The sequence below is a fragment of the Neovison vison genome, chromosome 13 (genome assembly GCF_020171115.1).
Source record: "Neovison vison isolate M4711 chromosome 13, ASM_NN_V1, whole genome shotgun sequence".
Lineage (NCBI taxonomy): Eukaryota > Metazoa > Chordata > Mammalia > Carnivora > Mustelidae > Neogale > Neogale vison.
Genome location: NC_058103.1, coordinates 5,753,468 through 5,769,398, shown reverse-complemented (window position 1 = coordinate 5,769,398; position 15,931 = coordinate 5,753,468). Strand labels below are relative to the sequence as shown.

Genomic DNA, 15,931 nt, shown 5'->3' with positions numbered 1-15,931 from the left:
CCGGCTCTGGTCACACCCCTCCCTGGCCGGGTGGCCTTGGGTGGGTCATGGCTGCCTGGAGAGCCGAGTGAGAGGACACGTGTGGCAGCACCAGGCGTGGGCTCAGTGGGCGGCATCACTCTTTTTCTACAATGGCCATAAAAGCCCCTCACCGGCGCTGTGGGTCCCTTCCCAGAGAGAGCGACTCAGGCACTCTGGGGTCTCCAGGGCTGGGGCTGGGGTCTTGGGGACTGACCAAGTACCCAGAGGTGCACCAGTTTCTCAGGCAACATTCCGAGGCTGCCCGGGAGAGGCCCAGGGCAGGAGAGGGCAGGGCCCAGATTTATCCACCAATCCGGCGGGCTCCTGGCTCGGGAGCCTGTTCTTATCTGCCCAGCCCAGCATGGGGGGGCCGCTGGGCCGGCTGGGGCGGGACGCTGCCTGGGGACTGAACACGGAGCAGGCCCGGCAGCCCCAAGCCCCACCAGGTGGGTGACAGCCACTGACGGCTCTGAGCGTCCCTGCAGGCTGGTGGCCGACTGCCCGCCCATCTCCTGCACCATGTCGGACGGCGAGGGCCCCTCGGCCGGTGAGTGGCAGCGCTATATTTACCCACCACGGCTCCGGTTGCAGGGCCAATGCTGCTGGGTGCAGAGGGCACCGGGCGCCCCCGCCCCAGGCTGCAGGCAGCTGTGGGGCTGGACCCCCCTCCTCCTAGCTGATGCCTGGGATGGGTGGGGGTGGGGGGTAACTGCGCTCCTGGAAGGGGAACTGGCCTTTCGGAGCTAAGTTCTGCTGCACCGCGGGCTTCCCGGTGGGGCTGGAGCAGGAAGCTGTGCCCGCTGCAAACCCCTCCCGCCGCTAGCCAGGGAGTCGGGGGCTGCCCCACAGTGCTGCGGGCGCTGGACTGTGCCTGGGCACGGGAAGCCACGGGCCCCTGGAACCGCATGCAAACGAGTGTGTGTGAACATGTGCCTGGGGTGGGGGGGGCCTCCAGCTTCCAGCTGATTCCCCAAAGGTCGGAGACCTCTGGGAAGTTCGGAGGCCTGGGTCTGCTTGCACAAGGCAGGCCCTCCAGGAGTCCCCAAATCCCCTAGGTTGGAAATGGCCCGGAACACAAAGACAGAGGGCCAGTCAGAGACTGTGGTCTGCACACAGACCCTCTGCGCTCCCCGGGGGACTGGCTGCCTGTGTGGCTGGCTGGCCGCCCTCAGCTCCCCCAGCTGAAGGCGGGTTCTGAGATGGACATCCCTCTGAGCTGGCCATAGTGGGGCCAGGGCTGCAGACAGCCTCCTCCAGGCGGCCCGGGGTTCAAATCCCCAATTCTCTCACTTCTAGATTGGGTGACTGACCTGGGGCAAGGAGCTTCCCTGCTCTGAAGCTCCATATCCCCAAGTGGAAAAAAAAAGGCAGCGCCAGCCCTCCCCGCAGGTGGTTGTGAAGCCTGAATGTGAGAACGAGCAACCGCTGATCTGTATCGGGGCACTCAGTCACGGCCTCGCCGAAGCAGCAGGTGGAGAGTCCTGGGCAGGAGCCTGCGTCTCCCGGTCTGGCCACTCCAGCCGCACCTTCTTGCCTAAGCCACTGCACGTCCGTGGCCCCTGGAGTCCTTATCTGTCCCGCAACGCCACGCGGGGACGTGCCCAGACAGGTCCGGCCAGCCTGGGGGTCCTGGACTGGTTGTGATGGACAGCGGTGGGGTCCTCCTGGCATGGTGTCTGGTAGACAGTCCCGGCGCCTGGGCCGGGCCAAGTCAGATTTGGAACAGAGAGCGAGAGTGTGTGTGCGTTGGGGAGGGGGACACCGACGAAACTGGCCTGACCTCACCCTCTTCCGCCAGGCATTAGGGGTGCAGGCTGCCAAGAATTGTCCGCCGAGGAGCCGGTATGTGGGGGCGGGGGGGGGGCGGCAGACGGGCCCTTTCTGGCTGGCTCTGCCAGCACCTGACACAAACCCGGAATAGCTCTCTCCTTCCACCAGGGACACGGCCCTGCTTTTAGCAGCTTGTAAAACCACCCGCACAGAGAAGGGTATTTCAGGAAGGCCAGAACAGTATTTAGCCTGCTGGGCCGATGGAATGGGCGCCGAGCGTGTGCGTGTGCGTGTGTGTGTGCATGTGTGTGTGTGTGTGTGTCCAGGAGGCTAGAGGAGACACGGCCTCTATGTCCCTGTACAGTGTAGGAGAGGGTCAGCTGGGCTGGGGGCCGGCAGGCGCGGTGGTGGCTGTGCCCACCCTGGCTGGGCGGGTCACTTGGGCGAGCATGGGGCTTGGCTTCCTATAGAGCACTGTGGGATGGTTTTTGTCTCTGCTGTGCTGGACTTGCTGGGGAATCTGGTTGGCAGTAGAGGCAACACCTGGTGCAAGGGCGTGTGCGTGTTTGGGAGGGTCTCCTAGAGTGTGTTGTCCGAAGGTCAAGACTTTCTAGGGTTCCAACCCGGTTGGGTCCCGGAGGGTACCGTGAAAGATTTCTACCTCTTTTCAGAAACCAGTCCCTGGGCCTCTGTCTGTAGCAAGAAAGTTCTCCGCTGCCCAGCCGTGACCTGTGTGACCGTGGGCAGGTTACTGAAGGTCACCGGGCCTCGGTTTCCTCATCTGTCCAGTGGGCACAATAATAGGACATTAGTTCCTCAAGTCCCAATGAGGATTAAGTGGCGGAAAGCATGTAACCTGCTTGACATGACGCCCGGCTTACTGTCAGCACGTGTAACTGTGATTACCGTCCCCTAGTAAGTGATCTGCAGCCAAAGAGGAGAACGGAGGGGACAGACTATGTGCTGCGTCTTATCCTGGCCACCTTGGAGATGTTGTTTGATCCCTGGAGGGTGTGCATGAACTCCACCGTATAGGTAGGGAAACTGAGGCTCAGAGAGGCAAATAGACTGGCCTTAGGTTGCCCAGCTGGTACATGGCAGAGTCAGGATTTGAACCCACCTCCCCAGACCCATCCAGAAAATCCTACCCTGCTCACCCACAGGTGGGGGCTGGGGGTCTTGTATGCCCTTGTGGGTTTTCATCTGAATAACAGCCCTTCTCCTTTGGGACACAGCTAGCTCAGGATTGGCTCCAATAATTTGGAATCTGTGCCCCCAAAAATGTGTTACCTTGTTAGGGTGTCCAGAAAACTGCACGGGGCAGGAGCAGAGTGGCAGGCGGTCGACTCCAGGACTTGTGGCCCTGTGCCTGGACAGGGGAGCCTGGAGGCTAAGGTTACCACGAGGCAATGTTGTATTTATAGCAGGAAGCTGGCAGCCTGCACACCCAGTCCAGGGAAGGGGCTTCCCTCACAGCTGTCTGGATTCTAGACCTGGCTCCGCCCCTGAGCAAAGTCCAGCATGGGACGGGCCCCTTTCCCATCGAGACTCAGTTCCCCCATCTGTAAAATGGGGCCCTTCCATGTCCCTTGCTGGGTCTGGAGATAGTGTCTCTAAGGGCTGGTGTGGCCTGGACAGAGGGGCCGGAAGGTGCTGGCTCCAGGCACTCTGGGTCTGTTGATTGTCCCTTCCTGCCTTTGACCTCGTGGCCAGCCCCCTCCCCTCCCGGCAGAACTCTGCAGGAAGAGATCCAGCCTCTGGGCGGGCAGAACCCACGTGTTTGGGAGGGCTTCCAGCAAAGCCGTTTTACAATTCCAAGCCCCACAGAATAGGCCGTTGTTATTCTCAGCAGAGCAACGAGGGCAAGTCCTTCCGAGCCCAGGGTTCGAATCTCGGCTCTACTGCCCTGTCTCCCGGCTCTGTGGTCTCGGGTGAGTCACTTAGCCTCTCTGAGCCTCATCGGTGGGTTTCCACTCGCCTTGCTTTGGGGGATGTGATGAGGACGTCATGAGGGCTCAGCCAACAGAGTGACTCTCTTTGTCTTTCTGCATAAACTCTCCCCGCGGCCATGGCCCCTTGGTTCATTGCAGTAGACAGTGGACAGACTAGCTACTGCCTGTCCCCCTGTCTTTATCCTCTCCCTCAGCTCTGCAGCTCCTGGACCTGTTCTGAGCCAATTTACCCAGGGGGCCAACAGCTCTCTGGGGCCCCCCCAAAGGTCCCCATAGTTGGCTCCCTAAGTGTCTGTCTTTGCCTGGTAACAAGGGTTTTTTCCCAAGGGCGGAGGACCTGACATTGCAGTAGGCCACCCCATATCCCACTCACTTCCTCCAGCATCCCCAAAACCCAGGGAGAACCCCACTTCCTTTTCCCTCCTCGTCCTGGCCTGGATTTGAGTCTCCTTGTTTACCAACTGGCCTTGGGGTCTGCAGCCGTGTCTACAAAGAGATTTAAGCAAAACATTTTAGTTTAGGTCCTGCTCTTGGAAAGGAAGTGTCTTCCCCCAGGAGAGGCAGGCTTGGTCTCAGGGTCTCGTCATCTCTAGGGTGTCCCCTCCTGTTGATGAGGGCTTCCCTCTTTCTAGACAGGTAAGTGGATTCGGGTTTCATCTCCTGGGCAATAGGGAGCCAGCGAGAACCCGAGCTGGCCGTACCTGGATTGCTTCAATGTGTGTGGGGCAGGGATCAGAATCTGGAGGCCAAGAGGCCCAGAAGGAGGCTGGCAAGGATGGTCCTGGGGAGAGAGGCTGAGGCTGACTCAGGAAGTGAGGGATGGGGGAGTAGGGGACTTAGCAACTGAGTGTGGAGGCCATCACGGAGGTCCAGAGGACAGATGCTTGTCTCCAGGGGACTGGGGGTGACCTGGCAAGGGCCCAGAGCTGGTCTGTAAAAACACATGGGGGTCAAAATAAAAGACAGAAACTGGGGACATCTGGGTGGCTCAGTGGGTTAAAGCCTCTGCCTTCGGCTCAGGTCATGATCTCAGGGTCCTGGGATCGAGCCCCACATCGGGCTCCCTGCTCAGCATGGAGCCTGCTTCCTCCTCTCTCTGCCTCTCTCTCTGCCTACTTGTGATCTCTGTCTGTCAAATAAATAAATAAAATCTTAAAAAAAAAAAAAAAGACCGAAACTGGTGGCCAAGGGGCATCTGGGTGGCTCAGTCAGTTAGGCATCTGCCGACTCTCGGTTTGGACTCAGGTCATGATCTTGTGGTTGTGGAATCAAGCCCTGCCTTGGGCTCCGTGCTCAGTGCGGAGTCTGCTCTCTCTCTCTGTCCCCCATGGGCTCTCCCTTAAATAAATAAATAAAATCTTAAGAAAAAGATAAAGGAAACTGGTGGCTGAGATGAGTTAGCGATACCCATTGTCATCCAATCCTGATTTCAGATCTTTGAAACGCAGACCCTTTGTTTTTTGCTGACTGTAGGGCTGGGATAGATTCAATGTGTGCTGGGAAGAAAACAAAAGCAAAAAACAAAACAGATAAATCCCAGTGGCTTAAAGCAACAAAGGTGTATTTCCCGTTCATGCAAAGTCCTTTGCGGATCTGGGTAACTCCTGGGCGGGTTGCCTAAGCGGGAGCTCAGCCTGACGCCTCCATACGGACCCATGCTTTCTGGGTTATGAGGCCCGGCAGAGAGACAGAGACACCGCAGGGACAAATGCTCCCACGCCCAAGTCGCCCGTCCTGCCGCTGCGGGCACGTCATTGGCTGGGCATGTCACATGGCCACACCTAATGGCCGGGAGTGGGGGTACCGCTCTCTGTTTGTGAATGGCAGTCATATCCGCCCCCCCCCCATGGACTTTTGTCCCCAACCGACTTTAAAAAAAAAAAAAAAGTAATCCATTTTAATTATGAAATGTTGGGAGCGTATCGTCGGAGCTGCGGTCCTTAAGCATCTGAAATGCAAATTATGAATCCTTCCACCATGCAAGTCACAAAGCAAGGGACAAGATTTTTCAAAACGTGTTCTTTCCCACAGATTTGAATTTGCATTTAAAAGCACAGACGTAAGCGACGGAGCGATTGTGTCACCACACCAATAAGGAAAAGCATAACCAAGAGAAACATGAGCCCTTAATTGCCGCGAAGCTCCATGGATTCATTATTCGCTCGCACACCGGAGGGGGTGCTGGCCGGACAGCTCCCGACCCGCTCAGCCACCGCGGTCCCGGGATGAAGAACCGGGTCTGAGCTCAGGGGAAATGACGGTGGGAATCGATGGGGAGGTGGATTAGGGGTCCGTGTGCCATCTCTCTGAGGCAGACGCTATCTCCTTGATCCCGCGCCACCGCACCACGCAGAGGCTCGCCGTCCGTGGCCGCCGGAGCGAAACCAGCGTAACCGGAGGGCTGTGGCCGTGAACGCCGCGTGTCCTCTCGTAAGAGATGAGACCTGGCTTCCAAACGTTTGCACACACTAGAGGTTGGCTCTAAGCCTTTCCGTAAGGGTCGATGACGTCAACCGAATAGCTAGAAATAAAGCTGGAATTTAAAACATTAATATTCATAATTAAATATAATTTTTATTCATCGATTAATATGATTAATATTATAGTGATTAAAATAAGTTAAATATTAATCGCGTTACAAAGCTGGGATGGAAGGACTCCCTGCTGGGGATCACATTCCCCTGCAGCCCAGGCCCCCACAGTCCAACCTCTAAGCCAGACTGTTTAGAGAGCTCTCGCCCCAGTTTAAACACATCTTCTAGGGTTCCTGCCTGATTTATTTCAGATGGAAAGACGTGTCAACGCCCGGTGCAGTTGGAGAAAACACTCTCCCTTCTGCTTTTCTCTGGAGGGGCCCGTGGTCTCCGTGGACCACCTGACTTGGCCGTACTTATCAGGCTTGTCCTGTGTGCATGGGTCCTGCCAGGCCCTGCCACGTGAGGGAGAGCTGGGGCCCTGGCCCATGGAGGCCCCTGGGGGGCAGCTGGCCAGGGGACTTGTGCTCAGGCCCCTCTGAGTCCCCAGAGGTGCTCAGGCTGCAGGCTCCAGGCAGCGTCCTGGGGCCCACCCCGGCACCGTAACTTCTGGTGCTGGAAGCGGCGTTACGGAGCGGCGATTCATACATCTCCCACAGCTCGCCCACCTCGAGTATCCAGGGCGGCGGACCTTACTCCATTCCCAGGGTTGTACCACTGCGCTCACATAGCCTGCTTGGGGACATTTTAATCACCTCGGGAAGAGACCCCCACCCCTTTGCAGTCCTTCCTGGTGCCCCAGCCACTCCTGTCTCTGTCTCTGCGGATTCGCCATTGTGGCCGTTTCGCTCTTATAAGCAGAATCGTGCAGCGTGGGGCCTTTCCCCTCGTGGGGTGTTTTTAGTCTCCCCCTGCATCTGTGTCCGTGCTTCATCCGTCGTGTGGCCAAATGTCCTCTGGTCGTGTGGAGAGACCACACGTGACTTATCCAGGCACCAGGTGACCGACGTTCAGGCCGTTTCTACGTTTCGGCTGTGATGACCAACACTACCGTGGACACAAGCGCACGATTCAGGACAGATGTCTCCATCTCTCTCGGGCATACGTCTCCAGCAGGCTTGCTGGGCTGGAGGGTGTCTCCGTGGCACCTTCTGAGGACCCTGGACCATCTTCCGCAGGGACAGCACCCCAGGGGTGCACGAGGGCCCCCCTTTCTGCACATCCTCACCGACACTGCTTGTTACCTGTTTGATTCCGGCCATCTGAGCGGGTGGGTGTCTCACCGTGGTGTTGACTGGCCTTTCCCTGCGACCGGTGGTGTTGAGTGTCTTTTCCTGTACTCCTTGGCATCACCCCCTTGGCTCTGAGACCGTAAGCCTCAATGTCCTCATCTGTAAAATGGGGGCCAGGGCAGTGCCGCGTCCCAGGCTGTGGTGAGGTTTCACTGAGATCGTGCCAGGGTCTTGGCCCAGAGCAGCTGCCTAGCAAATGTTTCCTGCCTGAAGCTGCGGTCTGGGCTTACAGGGCCTCCCCTGAAGGCTGGTGGGAGGGAGGGAGTCAGAGAAAGCTAGAAAACTGCAAGTTTCTGCAAGTTCCAAACCCATTGAGGAGAGGGACAAACCTCATCTGAGAAGGCGGTGACTGACACGGGTCCAGCCCTGGTGATTTCTTCCCCAGTTGCTCGTCTGGGCCGGCCAAGTGAGCCGGCCACGTCTGTACAACCCAGATGAGGCAGGTGTCCAGACCGCAGACTCGGGGAAGATAAGCCTGCCGGCCATTCGGGTTTCCGGCTAGGGACACCTGTAAGGGTTTCTTATCTTGTTTGGCCTCCTCCCCTTGATTACTCTCCAGGCTGGTCACGTTGCCCTTCCTGGACTTGCAAGCCTCCGTCTGTCCATGGAGAGCTCTGGAAATAGGCCAGGAGCATCCTTGCACGAGCTTGGGCAGGAGGTGCTGATGGGATGGTCAACCTGATTGTGTGGCTGTAACCTGAGCCGGGAGCTGGGCGGGAGGTGAGGGAACACAATCACCTCATCACAGCAGAAAGCAAACCTGGCTCCAGATAGCAAGCTCATTAGGCTACCCCGGAGGGAACAATTCCAGTTCTGTTCTGGGCCCAGTGGGAGGAAGGCAGAGTTCACCCCGATGGCCCTGGGGCAGCTTGCCATCCTGGGTCGTGCCCCAAGGGGACTCCAAGCTCTGGGGCTGGGTGTGGATGCTGCCACTGTGTCCACGGCCCCTCGGGGCAGCAGGCGAGAAGCAGGGACAGGAGTGTGGCTGGGAATCAGTGAGACTGGCATTGGCGTTCGAGCTCAGCTACCCAGTGCTGTGTGACCTTTGCAAGTCACAGAACCTCTCTGGGCCTTGTTTGCTCGTGTGTAAAATGATACCGTATAGGGTGGCTGCCAAGCACGAATGAACTAGTGCTCATGGTCAAGGGCAGGGTGTGGGGGGATTCTAGAGATGGGAGTGAAGGTTTCGGGTCTACGCACATGCTTCCCTTCCGTGGGAAAGGTGCTCAGGAGAAAGCAGGGAAGGCGGGAGGGAGGCGGGACAGGGCTTCAGGCGGAGGGTAGCTTTATTTTGTTCGATGTCTGTATACTTGAGTGTCAGCCCAGTGAAGGAGGAGACCAGGCCTTTCTTGTAGGCTCTGCCTGTGTGTGTGTGTGTTGGGGGGGGGGGTCATCAGTCTGGCTGCGGCTCTGCATTTGCTTCCCGGGGCTCCCGTGACAAATAGCCACAAACTTGGTGGCATGAAACCACAGAAATTAATTTTCTCACCATTCAGGAGGCCCAAAGCCTGTAATTAGATGCACCGGGCCGAGACCAGGTGTCAGGAAGGCTCTGCTCTCACGGGTGAGGAGCCATCCCTGGTCTCTCCCTACGCCCTCGACTGGAGGCCGTGTCCCTCCATCCCTGCCTCCTTGGTCACGTTGTCCCCCTTCTCCGCATCAGATCCCTGTGTGCCGCTCTCCCTCAATACTCTCGCCATGGCATTTAGAGCCATCTGGAAAAACCAGGAGAGTCCCTCCCCCCCATCCTTAATTTAATTACATCTACGAAGACCCTTTCCCCATATATGGTAACATTCCAAGGACCTAGGGAGTAGAGTTTGGCGCCTTTAGCCTGCTGCAGGCACCGACACAGATGCCCGAAAAGCTTGTGGCCTCCCAGGGCTCTGGCTGGGGACCCAGGGAAACAGCCTGAGGGGCTCAGACCCCCCAAGAAAGAGCTTTGCGCCCCATACCTTCCTGGCCTCGGAGCCCTGCTCTTCTCCCTCCATCCTGAACCGCCTTTGGCTGCTGCACCAAAGCTTGCCCAGGGTCAAGGGCAGCTGTCTCCCCCTCCTTTCCACCTCCTGTGAAGAAAGTGGTTGATGGCCTGGAGTAAGCAGGGTCGGTGGGAGAGGGAGCCCGGTGGGACCTGACCGCAGGAAGGAAGAGATGCTTCCTTTCAAAAATAACATGTTAAAAAAATTAGACTTTTTGAAATAGCAGTTTAAAAAAAAAAATAGCGTAGCCTGAATAAGGAAATAAACCCGAAATTATGAGGGTGATGGACGACGTTTTCAGGGAAGCCGAGAGGGAGCGTGAGTGAGAACCAGGCCTCTGTGGGAGGCGCATGGCAGGTGACTGCTTCTGGCCGAGCCTGTTTCCCTGCCTGGAACTCAGGGCCCGCCTGAGGGTGGCCGGGAGCAGGACTCGGGAAGGTTGCTCGGCAGGCAAACACCTGGAGGGGGACCTGCCTGCAAAGACTGGGTTTTCTCCTCCTCCTCCAGGGAGGCGCCCCCCCACCCACCTGCCCATCCCACGGGGCACCTCTCTTCCCAGCCCTGTGGCCCAAGCCCCCTGACACTTCAGCAGGTGGGAATTCTTGGGGACTTTTCTCCACTGGAGCGTGGTCTAAGCTCCTCGCCTGGCACACACGGCTTCTCTAGGGGACCGGCCAGCCCTCCCCCACCCTCCCGCCCCAAGTTCAGTGAGGAGGTAGAACTCAGCACTTTCTGGGCCATTTCTCACCTTTTGGTTCCTTCTCCGGGAACACCTCCTCATCCCTAGCAAAGCCTTTCTTCCGTCCTAGCCTCTCCCTTCCTGCCCTGCCCCTACCAGATGGTGATCACTGTGAGGGCGGCATCCACGTCTGAGTCCGTGCCCAGCAACTGGCACATAGTACGTGCTCAGCAAATGGCCTCGTCATTCCCCCCACGCTGCTGGCTGCTCCTCCTGGAGCGACCTTTACGAAGGAAGCACTAGAGTCCAGACCCGTCCAAGGCCCCTCTGTTCTCTCTCCCCCACAGTCCTACCACCAGGGCTTACCCTCACTCCCACTTTATGGACAAGAAAACTGGGGGTCAGAGGGTGTGGATCGTCACATGCCTAGTGTGAGGACCTCCCTCGTCCCTTCCCTGCGTCACTGGGGTTCACGGACAATCCCTTCCCTCTCTGGGCCTCAATTTCCTAATGTGGGCAGTGGGGGTGCTCTCTGAAGCTTTAGCCCTGGAGGTGGGGGCACAAGACACCTCTTGGGGCAGGGGTGCGGTCTGCAGGGGAGAGGAACACCTCTCAGCCTGGAACGCCGCCTCCCCCACCCCTGCTTCCCCCAACACTGGCAGCGTGACTTCTGGGTGAGGCCAGGCCTCGACTCCCAGCCTGGTCTGCCCGGGGTGGGGTCTCCCCATGCTGGAGGAGAAGAGGGGGGAAGGGTGAGGCGCAGGGACTGCAGACCGACTCCCTGGGGCTCCCTTTGGTGGCCTGGCCTTCTTGTCTTCGAACTCTGCTTGCCGAGCTGTAAAGTTAGAGGTTCTGGGGTGGTGGGCCAGGTTTGTGCACACGAATTCACTTGTTTCTTGTTTTGAGGACTGATGAGTCAGCTTGCCGTCCCGGGGCAGAGAACACTGGCAAAGCCATCCACCCACTGAGTGGTCTGAGCAAGCCTCAGTTTCCCCACCTCACTGAGCCTCAGTTACCCCACCTCTAAGGTGGGACTGGTAGCAGCTGGGCTGGGATGGGCTACGTGGACCCCCTCCCCCACACCCCCACCCCAGACCCCCGCAGATGGCAAGCGCCTGCCTCTCAGACACCGGCGTGGTTACAGGAGGGGACAGGTGGTCACAAGGAAAAGCTGTAAATCTAATCGGCCTTTTTAAAAACATCTAACCGCTCTTAATCCTGCTAATGGTTTCTCTTCCTTTCATGAGAAGGAGGTCCAACTTGCGGCACTGGGCCAGGAACAACAAGCCTTTGTGTTCTTTTGGAAAATCGAGATGGAGCTCAGAGAAGGACGAGTCAGGTGTTGGCGCCTTATCTCTCCTGGCAAAGCCTGAGCCTCTGGGCCAGGTCCCTGCTGGCCGCCGAAGGGAGGCGTGAATAATGGAAGGGCTGGCACTGGGCCCCCTGCCACTGGGGCTATGTCGGGAAGCAGAGGGAGGAACCATGGGGATAGGCAGCCTCAGATGGCATCGGGCTCCTAGAGGCCAAAAGGGTCTTGAGGCTGGGCTAACACTGGCTCTGAGAGGCCAGGTATCTCTGCATTAGGGTCCCGGTGAAGGCCCTGGGCTTCAAGCTCAGATTACACTGGCTGTGTGTCGTTGGGCAAGACGCCTAGCCTCTCTGAGCCCTCGCCTCCTTATCTATGACATCCCCACCTACATCTTGTGATGGTTTCAAGGGCTCCAGCAGGGGGTCTGCGGGGTTCCTGGCACACAGTAGTAGGTGCCTCACAGTGGCAGCGATAGAAAAAAGCACTTAGGGCAGGGCCACTTCCCCTCCGGGGAAACGGGGGGCTTTTCCTGGTCCCCAGAGCTTATAGGACTCCAATTCTGATTTGCACTGTTGCTGATCAGTGGCTCAGTCCCCATAGCCCCCTCGCCATGGGGCTGGGGCAGGGAAACTGAGACGCGTCCATTGGTCAAGCAGGGGCTGCCTGGAGGAGGTGCGCCCGAGGAAGGCAGAGGGCAGGAGTCAAGCCCCAGCAGAGAGTTGGCACAGGGGCGAAGAAACTGAGGCTCGGAGAGCTCAAGGAACCTGCCAGGTCGCCAGCTGGTGAGGGGTCGCCCTCTCCCTGCCATTACTGTACTCAGCGAGGGGATAGTGTCTTGACCCTGGGACGGCTTTCAGTGAAATGGAGCTCCGGAAGGGAATTCCCCTGGGTGAGGTCACCAGGTGCCATCAGTCCAAGGGTCAGTGCCTGCCCTGAGGACCCTTCCCTGTGCTGCTGGAGATGGCACCACGGGGACAGGTGCTGCCGATGACCACCATCACTCCGATTCACAGCGGCTCTGGGCGTGGGATGCCAGGCCCAGAACATGGGCAGGAGCATGGCACCAAGGAACAGGGTCCGCAGCGAGACCCCCCACCGATAAACCGGAGAAGTCACGGGTAGCGGGTCTGGCCCCGCCCTGTGCTGCAGGGAGGTGGGAGGGGAGGGCTGGCCCTCAAGGCCACTCCGTCCCCCTCCAGCATGAGTCACTGCTTGGCTCAGGGCCCAGGCAGTCAAGGGAGGCCTCTGGCCGGGGTTCCCTGAGGTTAGCAGCCTTGGTGTCCAACCACTCCTTGGTGTTCCTGGCAGGCTTCTGTTCCTTTAAGAACCTGAACTTGAGATGCTGGGGTGGGTGGTGAGCTGGCTGGAGCTGGGGATGTTCTAAACCTCCCCGTAGGACTGCGGGCCTCACTTTTCAGTGCTCCAAATGTACAGCCTGGGGTTCTCAAACATTGGTCCTTACAGCTGCGTGGGGTGGGGTGCTGCCCAGTACGGTGCATTCCTGAGCCCCACCCAGGCTCCTGGGATCTGCATCTCCGGGCTTCCCCCCTGTGGCTCACGGTCCCGGTCTCCGGCCCCCCTTGGCCCATCTGTGAGGTTCTCCACGCTCTCCTCGTGTTCACGCTCTCCAGTCCTCACACGTGCTCCTCATCCGTATGCTCACGCCCACACTGCCCGGGACAAGTGAGCCAGACGTGCAGACACATACACACACACGCACGCACATACACCCATACCGGTCACACAATTTGCAGGGCCCCGTGCAAAATGAACACGCAGGCCCTGTTCAAGAATTATCAAGGAGGGGCGCCTGGGTGGCTCAGTGGGTTAAAGCCTCTGCCTTCGGCTCAGGTCGTGATCCCAGGGGCCTGGGATCGAGCCCCGCATCAAGCTCTCTGCTGGGCGGGGAGCCTGCTTCCTCCTCTCTCTCCGCCTGCCTCTCTGCCTACTTGGGATCTGTCTGTCAAATAAATAAAAAAAAAAAAAAAAAAAAAAAAAGAATCATCAAGGATCACGAGGTGGTGACAATAGGACATCAAACCAAGCCTGGGGCCCCGGGTGACAGCACAGGTCACACATCAACAAGGCCAAACCCTGCACACATGCAGGCCACACACCCTGGGGTGCTCGTGGACGAGCCTGCCCACTGCACACACACACGCACACGCATGCACACGTGCACACACACACGTACGCTCACAGACATACACACATGCTCCTGCGTGGTGAGGCTTTCAAGAATGCTTTTTATTGGGCTCAGGAAGTGTGCTGGTTAATGTTTAATAAAGCAGAATCAAAGTGGAGTCACATGTGAGTTGCTTGTAAGCAAGAAATGCCAGATGGGGTATTAGCTGAATCACTGTCTTGGGTTTCGTGAGTAACATTTTAACCAGGTTGTGACTAGTTTGGGAAAACTTCTACGCTCCCTCCCACGCCTACTCCAACATCTAAGTTAAACTGGCCTTTATTTCATGCTTCGCACGCCACAAAGCGCACCGAATCAAATGTCGACTTCAGGATTTCTGCCAACAGGTTTCTCTCCCAGACGAATCCAGGAGTAGGAAGGGGAACCTTCCTGCTAGCTGCCCGCCTGCACACTCAGTGAGGTGGCCTTGTCTCCCACCTGTTCGTAAGCCCCGGGCTCCCTGCCTCGAGCAGTCAGGGCTTTGGAAGGGAGTGCTTAGGGCTGTACAGACGCACCTCAGAGATGCTGTGCGTTGGGCTCCAGACTGCCGTGATACAGGGACGGTCACTATAAAACAAGACAAATGGATGTTTTTGTTCGCATGGCATATATAAATGATCTAGGAAGTGTCCAAGAAAACAGCACATGTACCTTCATTAGAAAATATTCCTTTCTGGGGTGCCTGGGTGGCTCAGTGGGTTAGGCCGCTGCCTTTGGCTCAGGTCATGATCTCAGGGTCCTGGGATCGAGTCCCGCATCGGGCTCTCTGCTCAGCGGGGAGCCTGCTTCCTCCTCTCTCTCTGCCTGCCTCTCTGCCTATTTGTGATCTCTCTCTGTCAAATAAATAATAAAATCTTTAAAAAAAAAAAAAAGAAAAAGAAAATATTCCTTTCTAAGAAATGCTGACCACGTCGAACTTTCAGCGGGTGCTGATCACTGAGCACAGACCCCCTGTTTTTCTTAAAGATTTACCTATTTATTTATTTTTGTGAGAGAGAGACTGTGAGCCCACACAAGCAGGGGGGAGGGGCAGAGGGAGAAGCAGACTCCCCCCTGCACAGGGAACCTGATACAGGCCCGGATCCCAGGACCCTGGGATCGTGACCCAAGCTGAAGGCAGACACTTAATGGACTGAGCCACCCAGGCAGCTGAGCCTAGATCGCCTTAACAAATACAAGAATAACAAAAAGAATAATGATATTTCTAGAGAATTATCAGAGCGGGACCCAGAGACACGAAGTGAGCGAATGTGGTTGGGAAAATGGTACCAGGAGACTTGCCCGACACAGGATGGCCACAGCACTCGTTTGTAAAAATCGCGGTGTCTGCCAAGTGCAGCAGGACGAAGGATGCCTGTGCTCCTCAGAGCCAAGGGTCGCACTGATTGTCAGATGCACGTTCTCCTCTGGACCACTAGGAAAGGGAAAACCCGCCCTCCGTACCCCGACGCCAGCCGAGGCGTTGATGGGTGAACTCGCTCCCGGCTCAGAGGCGTTCAACTGTGAAAAGCGTGTCATAGAGTGGGTGCGAGCAGGGATCAGCCTCCCAGTCCACAGATGGGGAAGACTGAGGTCCAGACAGGGTAAGAACCTGCCAGGGGGCTTGTGGGCTCCTGCTATTATGTGAACAGAGCCTTGAGAGGGCTTATTCCAGAGTTCTACCCGCGATGCACGCAGCGTTGCTTTTTCCGGGCTGAAGGGAGACTTGCCTCGGTTCCCCTGAAATGCTACTGGTGCGCCCCTCTCTGTGTAGCCTGGGGGCTCAAGGGTTCCCACGGTGGAGGCTCTGTTCTTGCACCTCCCCCACATTTGACCAGAGGTAGGCACAGTTGGGAGCATTTTCTTCAAAGCAAGTTTTAGAGATAATGGTAATTTTGAGGACTGAGTCCTGCTTTGAGCCCAGCCCGTGGCTTCCCATGCAATAATTCATTATGGGAGATTTTTCAGAGACAGCCACTGGCCTTGGAAGGCGATGAGCTCATGAATATGCATGGCCTCATCCTCATAAATTATGCATTCGATAGGGAGGCTTCCTGGGGAGGCCAGGGAAGGCGGGGAGTGCTTGGTCCCTACAAGGCTTGCTCACAAGCCCTTCTTGTAAAGCCCAGACCTGCATGCCCTCCCTCCCCGTGACAATGAAATTGCGGGGTGCCGCTGGGCTCCATTCAAACATGGCACTCTGGCCTTCTAAGAATCTGGAGTTTACTTGGCTGTTACTTCTTTAAACTGGCAAGGCTGGCGCGTCCGGAGGGGGCAGAGCAGGTGTGCCC

At 57.4% G+C, this 15,931-nt stretch overlaps 1 protein-coding gene across 1 annotated transcript in view; it reads left to right on the top strand.

Annotated features, from left to right (window-relative positions):
• Window positions 1-431: 431 nt before the first annotated feature.
• The window catches only part of EML1 (EMAP like 1), a 176,689-nt gene continuing 161,189 nt past the window's right edge, over window positions 432-15,931 (top strand). Inside the window, exon 1 of the mRNA XM_044232166.1 lies at window positions 432-568. Coding sequence (XP_044088101.1) covers window positions 541-568 — 28 coding nt within the window. The 5' untranslated portion in view covers window positions 432-540. The remainder of the gene's footprint in view (window positions 569-15,931) is intronic.